The sequence below is a fragment of the Azolla caroliniana genome, unplaced genomic scaffold (genome assembly GCF_043228905.1).
Source record: "Azolla caroliniana isolate FFs.n. ecotype wild unplaced genomic scaffold, voAzoCaro1.0.p SCAF_7, whole genome shotgun sequence".
Lineage (NCBI taxonomy): Eukaryota > Viridiplantae > Streptophyta > Polypodiopsida > Salviniales > Salviniaceae > Azolla > Azolla caroliniana.
The window spans coordinates 20,066,373-20,077,921 of record NW_028230442.1 but is presented as its reverse complement, the minus strand read 5'-3'; the positions used below and the strand labels follow the sequence as shown (position 1 = coordinate 20,077,921).

Genomic DNA, 11,549 nt, shown 5'->3' with positions numbered 1-11,549 from the left:
CGATCCATGTGCCTTGGTCCTTAATTGAGAACCAAACGTTGATATTCTCACGTACAAGTTGATATGTTGTTTTGAAGAACTTGGTTTGAAAACTTGTTGGTAAAATCTAAATCTTTGAATACTTTTGTAGCAAAACTAGCATAAAGGAAGGCATATTTATAAAATGTATAATCTTGAAAATCCCTCTTGAAAAAACATATACAGCTTTTTGTGTGTCATGTGGTTTATGTTTCACATGTTTTGAATGATGCTTTGCATACAATTTTTTGTAATGCTTATGCATTTCGTTGAATGCATTGCATGTATAGTGTACATTAAAATGTATTTTCTTGTTTAGCATTTGCATTAATTTGTATCATCTTATTTGGAAATGTGTGTTTTAGTATCACTATGGATTCGATGTTATTGCAAGGAAGGTTATATATGCATACATTTATGTGTGCCTTAAGAAAGCTTAAAAGAATTGCTCATCTATTATGATCTAATGTACAAAGCAAACCATCAATTCATCGAAACATAGGGATTTTGTCCCTCAAATGATGTTTCTCAAATTTTAAATATATTTAATACACAAAACTCTTTATTGCCTTTTTGACGAGCCTCCAATTGTTAGGTCTCCTTATATTGGTCTAAGAGGCACTTCAGTTAGCAATTGTTGATAGACCCCTTTTTATGGTTGGGAAATAATATGGATATAGAAATCAAAAATTGATGAAAGCGCGATTCATAAGGATGTTGAAATGTAAATGCCACATTTTGAGAGGGGTTTTGGATTCTCCTCAAAACAACTCGATAAAGAAATAGAAGATTCTTTTTTTATGTATTAGATTTTCCTTCAACATCCTCCACACTTTTACCTAGATTTGTTACCTTCAATTAAGGTAATGATTCAAAATGGTAACTAAATGTTCAGAAAACCCAAAAGTATGCATGTTTGCAAAGTCAACTATGTATGTACATATAGGCAAATTATGTCAGATTTTTTAATTGTAATGATCTGCTCCTTGCCACTTTTGACTTCGATCATTCATTAACTTATGTTTCTCTCTTCTCGTTACTCATTCTTAGTGAAACTCTCCCACAACAGAACTTCTATGTTGTTTTTATGGTTCATTTCATCAGTTCTCAATATGCACAACTTGCTTACAACAAACAAACCACATCTAGAAGATTTTGCAACTTGTAGTGCTTCTTTTGTCGTACTGTGATTATTCATGATCACTCCACCATGTATGCTATCATCAAAAGTTGCGTCATGTATTAAAACCGTAGGTCCAATTGAAACTTCAACCATTGCTTCACAACGTCTTGTATCTCTTGAGTAAACAAGCTTTCAACTTGGTTCTACATTCCCTCCATTCTCTTGAAACAACCTCGTATTCATGAAGACAATGAACCACTTGTATGCTCACACAACTTCAGAAACCCATAGCATGTAGAACATCCTTCAAATTACGTCGTTCTGCCACATCCACTCCTTGTTGGAAATGAAAACCTTGATCCTTCCTATTAGCATTACTTTCACGAACATCCTAAGGTTCACCCATTTCTTTCCACTAGCAATAAATTCTCAAACTGTGCTCAGGCATTGTTATCACCTCGAAATCCTAACTCTTCTCTCCTTATTAGTCCTTTAACTTACTAGGTGTCACAGAATTATGGTCTCTGCTAGTACCACGACTTGTTGATCCAAGGCTACCCTTGTGGACATAAAGTGGAACCAACTCTTTCTGCACCCAACTTGTGCTCGTGTATTTGCTCACGGGCCAAAGCAATTCCGTCACATTTCCGCAACCCATGCAAAAGATTGTATCACCTCGAAATCCTAACTCTTCAATCATTATGTCATTTAACTTACAAGGTGTCTTAGTAGTATGACTCTTAAGTACCGAACTTACTAGAAAAGCACCTAGATTTCTACCTAGCAGTTTACATCGAGACGACTTGTGCTCATTTAGATTTTTGTGATCATTCGTAAGAATAGAACGACCTACTGGTTGTAAATGTAATTCCACCACATTTTCTAGTCCATGCATTAGAACACATCTCCTAAGGCCACTTCCACGCTCTCTCTCTAGAAGGCATCTCCTAAGGTCACTTTTCGTGCGCACTCTCTCTTGGTGGTCTTTAACAATCGACAACAGTTCAGTTCGTGAGTTGCAAACTCAAACCGTTTTAAAATTTTGAAACTTAAACCAAACCACGAAACTGTTTTAACCGAACCATTACAAAAAAATTCTAGCTCAAACCAAATGGTTTTAGAGACTTTCAAACCTTTAAACCGTTGTCATGAGGATTTTCGGCCATGGTGGGAAAACACAAGCAGAACGAATAAAACGAGATGTGCAACGTAGCACATATACTTATTAAATTCGTAACCTAAATTCGTAACCAAACCACGAAACCGTTTTAACCGAACCATTACAAAAAATTCTAGCTCAAACCAAATGGTTTTAGAGACTTTCAAACCTTTAAACCGTTGTTGTGAGGATTTTTGGCCATGGTGGGAAAACACAAGCAAAACGAATAAAACGAGATGTGTAATGTAGCACATATACTTATTAAATTTGTAACCTAAATTCGTAACCAAACCACGAAACCGTTTTAACCGAACCATTACAAAAAATTCTAGCTCAAACCAAATGGTTTTAGAGACTTTCAAACCTTTAAACCGTTGTTGTGAGGATTTTTGGCCATGGTGGGAAAACACAAGCAGAACGAATAAAATGAGATGTGCAACGTAGCACATATACTTATTAAATTCGTAACCTAAGAGTAAATAAGCAAATGTAAAGTGTAAGGTGCTCTACGAAAATTCGTTAAGTGTAAATATGATGATGTGGACTTGTGTGCACATGGGCACATAGGAAAGGGGAGTACGTGGGGGTACAAATATGATGGGCAATGGCATTGAAAGCGTGAGGGGAGAGATTTAAAGGCCCACCGATTTAAGATCATGGGAGATATTCCCCATTAAAGGAAAGGGGATTTGACTCCTCTTTATGTAATGTGTCTTACCCCTTACTACTATAAAAGGGAGTGAGGGGTCACTTTTGAGGGGCTTCCACTTTTTGGGTTTCTTTGGGTTGCCATTAGGGTTTCGGAATTTTGGGTTTTAGGATCTCATTTAGGGGTTTCATTCGTTGTCTTTTTTCCCCCCCCCCCTATCCGGTTAGGGTTTCATCTAGAGGATTTACATTCGGCCTACACGACCACGGTTGTAATTGGTGTGGTGCTTTCCATAATGTATCTTGTCTTGTTTAAATCTTATTCTCTTGAATCTTAATCTTTCTTTTCCTTCTCGGTTGAACTCCCAAGCTTCTCTCCCTCCTCTTACTCCCTAGTCCAAGACCCTTTGTGGTCCTGTCCTATCCGACACGCACGTGCGGATTTCCGCGACACCATTAAACCGTTCAAACTGCAATTTCGCGGTTTCGTTTTGGTTTTCAAGTTAGGTCAAAATTCAAAATTTCACATTTTCATTTAAAAAAAATTTAAATTTGTCAAAAATTAAAGATTTTTCTTAAAAGATCAAAATTAGGCTTCAAATGTAAAAAAAAAAAAATTAAGAAAATTATCGAATGTCAATCCTAAACTGTCAAACCATTTAAATTGTTTGAACTACAATTTCAAATCATTTTTACCAAAAACCGTTAAACTGATAAAGGCTCTAACCGAACTGAAACCAAATAGTTTACAGAAACCTGAACCTGAACCAAACCAAACCGTTCAAACCATTAAGTTGTGGTTTCGCGGTTCGATTCGGTTCAAACTGAACTATGGCCAATTGCTAGTGGTCTCTTTCGCTCTTTTTTGACAACTTCTAAGCATAGTATGTAAAATTCGTGTTCGTCTAGCATAACATTCGTTTTCCTACGTTGGAAAACGAATGCGAATGTTATTCAAACATTCTCTTTCTTTTTTTCTCCCATTTTTTTAATGTTTTTCTTAGGCTTATTTACCTCATAATAAATAATAAATAATAAATCCAAAAGTATGGCATTTATCATTATTTGAGGGTGTTTTTCTTACGCGAATGATTGAACCATTCTCGAGAATGAGAATGCACGTATGGAACGTATGGTTCACTATGCTTGAGCCAACTTGGTTTTTCTTACCATGGCCAAATTTTCTTAGTATATGATTTCTCATTAGAATTAGAGAGAAAGAGAACCCAATGGACCAGACAGAGCAAAGGAGAGAGAACAGAGGAACAGGGAGAACTAGGGAGAAATCTCTCTTACCATGTCCAATTTTCTTGGCATCTGATTTCTCATTAGAATTAGAGAGAAAGGGAACCCAATTGGACCAGACAGAGCAATGGAGAGAACAGAGGAACAGGGAGAATAGTGTAGGAGAACAGAGGAGAGAACAGGGGAGAAGGAAGAAGAAGAAATCTCTCTTACCATGGCCAATTTTCTCTCAGTCTCTGGCTACACATTAGAATTGGAGAGAAAGAGAACCCAATGGACCAGAGCAGAGGAGAGAGGAAGGGAACAGGGGAGAACAAAGGGGAAGGAAGAAGAACAAAGCAGCACATCTGAGAAGGTATGCTTAGGCTTCCATCCTTTCAACATCCCTGTAATCCTCGAGTTTTTAAGCTAAACTCACAACTTTTCTATGAGGTGACCATTTTAGATCTATCTATCAATGGATGGTAGCCGAGCAATGCTAGGGCATCTTGCAAGGGGCTTGGGAAGAAGAGCAGACATGGAGGAAGAATGCAAAATAATGGAATTGCTTAAAACTTATGGTAAGAATATAGATTTGTGTAAAGGGGAAAGAATACATAGATGGTAGACGAGCAACTCTAGAGCATCTTGGAAGGGTCTTGCGAAGAAGTGTAGATGTGGAGGAAGAACACAAAATAGTGGAATTGCTCAAAACTTTGTGGTAGGAAGAGAGATTTGTCCAAAAGTGAAAGGATACATGGATGGTAGCCGAGCAACCCTAGGGTCTCTTGCGAGGGATTTGGGAAGAAGAGTAAGCAGGGAGGAGGAATGCAAAATAGTGGAATTGCTCAAAACTTGTGGTAGGAAGAGAGATTTATGTAAAGGAGAAAGGATACATCGCGAGGTCTTGACAAAGGACTTGCTTGAAAAGAACCCCTATATAGCAAGTAGTTTAATTCATATGTATGTGAAATGTGGTCTTCTTGCAAAAGCACAACATTTGCACGATGAGTTTCGATTCCGAAGCTTAGTCTCTTGGAATGCTCTGTTAGGTGGCTATGCTCAACAAGGAAAAGGCCATGAAACTTTCTTGTGTTTAGAGAGTATGCAAAGAGAGGGTTTCTCTCCAGATCAAGTCACTTTTATGTGTGTTTTGAAGGCATGTGGTAGCATTGGAGCAATTGATAAGGGAAAGAAAATTCATGATGAGATTCTTCGTAGAGGATTGCTAGAAAATAACATCATGCTTGGTACTGCGCTGGTGGATATGTATGCCAAATTTGGCATGCTTTCAAAAGCAAAACAAGTGCTCGAAGAGCTCCCAGTTCGAGATGTCGTCTCTTGGTCAGCACTAATTGTGGGTTATGTTAAACAAGGGAAAGGCCATAAAGCTCTCCATTGCTTTGAACAGATGAAAGGAGAAGGTCTCTCTCCGGATGCGATCACTTTTAGCTGTATTTTGAAAGCTTGTGGAAGCACTGGTGATATTAATAAGGGAAATCAAGTTCACGATGAGATTATCAGCCTCAACTTACTTGAGACAAATGCTATTCTTGGCACTGCACTGGTTGATATGTATGCAAAATTTGGTGTGCTTTCGAAGGCACATGAAATACATGAAAAACTTGTGAATAGAAGTGTGGTCTCTTGGAATGCTCTCATCGCAGGGTATGTTCAGAGAGGGCAAGATCATGAAGCTTTGGATTGCTTTAAACAGATGCAAAACGAAGGTTTCTCTCCAGAGGCAGTCACGTTTGCATGCATATTGAAAGCTTGTGCTAGTATAAGAGACATTGATAAAGGAAAACATGTTCATGAAGAGATTGTGAAGAGGGGATTGTTAGAGAAAAACATCATTCTTGGCACTGCTCTGGTAGATATGTATGCCAAATGTAGTGAGCTCGTAAAAGCTCGTAAAGTGTTGGAAGAGCTTCCTGTTCGGGACTTAGTCTCTTGGTCTGCCTTAATTGCAGGGTACACTCAAGAGGATCAAGTTCATGAGGCGCTAACTTCTTTTGATCAAATGCAAAATGAGGGTTTTTTCCCAGATGCCATCACATTCATTTGTGTCTTAAAGGCTTGTGGGAGTATTGGAGCTATTCACAAGGGCAAATATATTCATGATGAGATTCTGAGTATGGGTTTAATTGAGAAAAACATAATCCTTGGCACAGCTTTGGTCGATATGTATGCCAAATGTGGCATGCTTGCAAAAGCACAACAAATTCTTGAAAGTCTTTCTATCCGAGACGTAGCATGTTGGAATGCATTAATAGCAGGCTATGCTCAGCAAGGTGAAGTAGATGAAGCATTAAACTGTTTCCGGCGCATGGAAGGAGAGGATCTCTCGCCGGATGCAATCACTTTCCTGTGCGTCCTCACGGCATGTGGTCACAAAGGACTATTAGATGAGGCCCAAATCTACTTTAATAAGATGACTAAGACATATGGCATAACACCAGATTTAGAGCATCATACTTGCATGGTGGTAGTTTCCGGATGTGTAGGTCAATTTGAGAAGGCTATGTCAGTGATTAAATCAATGCCATCTTCTGACCACCCTGCCCTGTGGCTTGCATTATTGGTTGCTTGTAGAAAATGGGGAAATGTGGAGCTTGGAAGATTGTCTTATGATAATGTGATACAATTGGATCATACGAGTACTGCGGCATATGTTCTTATGGGAAGTATTTATACAGCTGCTGGTATGCAAGACGATGCTGAAAAGGTTAATGCTACGAGGCTGAAAAATGCTGCTTTCAAGAGCTCAGAAATGTCTGAAGAATTCTGCTTTCAAGATATTCTCAAAATAGAGATGCATACATAAATGTCAAAGTTATGCAGCTGAAAATATGTGACTCTTTTACTACATATGATTTTAGAATGAAAATGATGCCTCTGGAGAATGACATGAGATTCCATATGTGACTCTTTTACTACATATGATTTTAGAATGAAAATGATGCCTCTGGAGAATCAAAATGGTGCTCGAGGAATGAGATGAGAATCCATCATTGAGTTTTTCAACTTTAATTAACTGACATGATAGTATGCCAAGATGTTGAACATTTTGTATGGGGGGGATGAATAATAAAGACTATTGGAGTGGAGTCTAATTGCGATGATCAATCAGGAGTGCTTTTGAGTGGCACATGAGAAAGAGTACGTGGAACTGTTTGTAGAAATGTGAATCCAAACATATAGCATATGTCGTGTGGCTTTGTCTATGAAATTTGGAGATGAACAATCATGGTTTTGAACAAGAACATTGATGTGAAAAAAGAAAAGGAACACCATTGCCCATTGATAACTATATTGTTACCATAGCATTCACTATTCAAGTTGATATGTGACCGATACGCTTTCATGGGAAATTTTAATCTAATGTATGCCTACCAAACCAACAGATTTGATCATGGTATGGTGTGTTGCAACTATGGTAGCAATATAAAACATTGCTGCTGTTTTACTTACCTAATACATTGAAACAACTAACCTAGACTTTAGAGCAACAACAAAGTCATCAAAGTGCTTAACTAATGCACATATTAAGGTGAGATGCATTACTTGCCAACTTTGTATATAATATGCAAAATATGATGCATTGATTTGCCCTATTCAAATGGGAGATAGGTTATGACTACTTCACTAATATTTCCTACATGTAAACACATTTTTGTCACATGAGAATCAACTTGGTTTACGTTGCTTGCTGAGGGTTCTTTTCCCCATGTCTTATGGTGAGGCAAATACCCTCCAAAGTCATGAAAGCACACAATATATCTATGTCAAACTAATGAAAACTTATTATTGAAATAATGATGGATTTCTTAATTTCTTATGTGATGTTCTCAAACAAGTTGTCACAATAATGATGGGCCACATTAATGTACAACCTAGAACATGTTAGTAGGTGTTTTTGGCGTTAAATAATACGTGATTTTGCTATGATGAATGAGCGATATCTCACCAAATAGTTTGGATATATGGATGAAAATATGTTTCTACAAGAACTCAATCACAGACCTTAATGACAACTTTTTATAAGGAATTTTTTTAATTCATAGAATCTTCGTTCGAACAAGACATAGCAGCAACCAGAGGTAAACTATTTCTTATCTTGAGTTGCCAGGTTCGATTCCTAGAATGTGGTTAAAGGTTGAATGCAAATTACGTATCAACAGCTTACAATTACTCGTTAGTTGCTAGCAATCAATCAGTTGGATTCATTGCTAGAATTGCAGACCTTATTGAATTAACGAACCAAACCATGTTAGATTGAACTTTTTGAAATAATAAAACAAGGTGATCCAAACCGAACTTACCATAACAGACTTTTGATGTCAAAAATCTTGTCAGTTTACCAAATATTCACGTGAGTGTGGAAAAACAGAGCCATAGCCATGGAGATTAGTAATAAAGCGTTTGTTTCCTTACTTAAGGATTGTGCCAGGAAAAAAGATATTCAGAAAGGTATTCAAATTCATGGTGATATTACACAAAAAGGGCTACTTGCAAAGAGCCCTTTTCTGGTTAGCGCTTTGATCACAATGTATGCTAAATGTGGTATGATTGAAAGAGCTAAGAATCTTTATGATGATTTCCGTGGCCAGAATATAGTTATATGGAATTCTCTCATAACAGGGTATGTTGAACATGGCCAAGTTCACGAAACCCTAAAATGCTTTGAAAGTATGCACAAAGAAGGTGTTTGTCCAGACTCTGTAACATTCATCTGTATGTTAAAAGTGTCTGGTAATATAGGATGCATGGAGAAAGGTATGCAAATTCACATGGAAATTGTATATAGAGGCATTTTTGAAGAAAACAATATGTGTCTTGCCACCGCTTTGGTGGATATGTATGCTAAATGTGGCATGCTTATAGAAGCACACCAACTGCATGATACAGTCCGAGTCCGAGATGTTATCTCTTGGTCGGCTTTGATTTCCGGATATGCCCAACATGGACAATCCCAAGAAGCATTGAATTGTTACGAAGAAATGTATAGTGAGGGTCTCTCTCCAAATGCAATCACTTTTATTTCCATCTTGAAGGCATGTGGTAGCATTGGAGCTATTGTGAAAGGTATCCACGTTCATTGTGAGATTGTTAGGAAGAGGTTTCTCGAGAAGAATATTGTGCTTGCAAATGCTTTGATTGGAATGTATGCCAAATGTGGGATTCTCGAGAAAGCACGACAAGTTCACAGCGAGCTTTTTGTTCGAGATGGGATCTCTTGGTCTTCTTTGATTACAGGGTATGCCCAACATGAACAAGGTCATGAAGCACTGAATTGTTTTGAGAGGATGCAAGTAGAGAGTATGTCTCCTGATGGAGTTATCATCATTGGAATCTTGAATGCTTGTGGTGCTATTGGAGCAATCAACAAGGGCAAACAAATTCATTGTAGGATTATAGATAGGGGCATGCTAGAGAAAGACATTGTGCTTGGTACTTCTTTGGTGGATATGTATATCAAATGTAACATGCTTGTGGAAGCACAACAGGTGCACGATGAGCTTCATGTTCGAAATGTGGTCTCTTGGAATGCATTAATTGTAGGATATGCTCAACGAGGACAAGCTTCGCAAGCACTAGAATGTTTAGAACAAATGCAGATAGAAGGCCTTCCTCCGGATCCTGTCACATTTGTCGGCATATTGAAGGCATGTGGCAGCGTTGGAGCTATTGAAAAGGGTGAAAATTTTCATGATATGATGGATAGAAAGAACTGGCTAAAGAAAGATATTGTGCTTTGCACCACTTTGGTGGATATGTATGCTAAATGTGGCATGCTTGCAAAAGCACAAGAAGTGCTTGATGAGCTTGCAGTTCGGAATGTAGTGACTTGGTCAGCAATGATTGCTGGGTACGCTGTACAAGGCCGACTCAACGAAGCATTGAAATGTTTCAAACAGATGCAAAGTGAGGGTCTCTCTCCAAACGAAATCACATTTGCTTGCATGTTGAAGGCATGTGGTAATGTGGGTGCTATTGGTTATGGAATCAAGATTCATGATGAGATATTGAGGAGGGGACTTCTTAAGCATAATGTTGTCCTTGGGAATGCTTTGATAGATATGTATACAACATGCGGTGTGGTCATGAAAGCACGAGAAGTGCACAATGAACTTTTTCTCCGAGATGTAGTTTCATGGTCAGCATTAATAGCCGGATATACCCAGCAAGGGCATGCTCATGAAGCAATAAACTGTTTTGAACAGATGCAAGGTGAGTATATATGTCCAAATGCGGTCACCTTCCTTTCTATCTTAAAGGCTTGTGGTAGCATAGGAGCTATTGACAAGGGAAAAGAAATCCACAACTTGATATTGAACAAGGGTTTATTGAAGAAAGATGTTATGCTTGGAACTGCCGTGGTGGACATGTATGCAAAATGTGGTGTGCTTGAGAAAGCGCACCTAGTGCTCGAAGGTCTTCCCATTAGAAATGTATTCTCTTGGTCGGCACTTATTGCTGGGTATGCCCAACAAGGGCAAGGCCACAAAGCATTGTGGTGTTTTGAACATATGCAAGGTGAGGGCCTCTTTCCGGATGAAGTAACGTTCCTCTGTGTCTTGAATGCATGTACTCATTCTGGACTCTTGGATGATGCTCAAACATACTTCCAGAGTATGAGCAAATACTATGGCATTACACCAAGCTTAGAGCATCACACTTGCATGGCTGTTTCATTGGGATGTACTGGACACTTTGACAGGGTCGTTTCGATGATCAAAACAATGCCTTCTTCAAGTTATCTTCCGGTATGGCGTGGATTGTTAACTGCTTGTCAAAGATGGGGAAATGTGAAGCTAGGGATCTTGGCATTCAATCAAGCAATGCAACTTGATGATAGCTCGAGTTCATCCTATATCTTAATGGCTAACCTCTATGCAGCTTCTGGCATGCAAGAAGATGCTGAAAGTATTGAAGCCATGAGACGAAAAATGATGGTTGGAAGAAACTAGAAAGGAATGTGCTTAGTTAGGCATGACAAGGGTCAAATTTGACAAGGGAAACTACATGTATCCTCCAGCCCATTTGGTTGCTACAAGATCCAGGTAACCTTTGAAGGTGTGTGATTTGAACCTTGTTGACTTAAGACCTATTACTTAGTCAAAAAGTAATAGAAGGTTAACAGTTTTGTTCACAAGTGATTGAAGTTTTAGAGGACAATAAGAATGCCTTGCATATGATTGGTTGAACATGATGTTGAATTCCAGTTGGCACAATTTTAGTATGTGATATGGTGAATTCCAGCATTTTACCCTCAGAAGACTTGGCAATATCCCCTATGAATCATATACAATCATATCAGCACCACTGATCCACAGCTTCCTTACTTGTTATGCTAGTCTTACTGGATCAGGT

The 11,549-nt window shown here is 38.4% G+C and overlaps 2 protein-coding genes across 2 annotated transcripts; both read left to right on the top strand.

Moving 5' to 3' along the window:
• The first annotated feature begins 4,206 nt into the window (after positions 1–4,206).
• LOC147862261 (pentatricopeptide repeat-containing protein At1g15510, chloroplastic-like) lies at positions 4,207–7,086 on the top strand. Its single transcript, XM_087322869.1, has 2 exons — positions 4,207–4,548; positions 4,639–7,086. The coding sequence occupies exon 2, from the start codon at positions 4,930–4,932 to the stop codon at positions 6,997–6,999; it is 2,070 nt and encodes a 689-aa protein (XP_087178995.1). The 5' UTR covers positions 4,207–4,548; positions 4,639–4,929; the 3' UTR covers positions 7,000–7,086.
• Positions 7,087–8,331: 1,245 nt separating this feature from the next.
• LOC147862260 (pentatricopeptide repeat-containing protein At2g33680-like) lies at positions 8,332–11,272 on the top strand. Its single transcript, XM_087322046.1, has one exon. It carries the CDS (start codon positions 8,576–8,578, stop codon positions 11,144–11,146), a length of 2,571 nt encoding a protein of 856 aa, XP_087178172.1. The 5' UTR covers positions 8,332–8,575; the 3' UTR covers positions 11,147–11,272.
• The last annotated feature ends 277 nt before the right edge of the window (positions 11,273–11,549 follow it).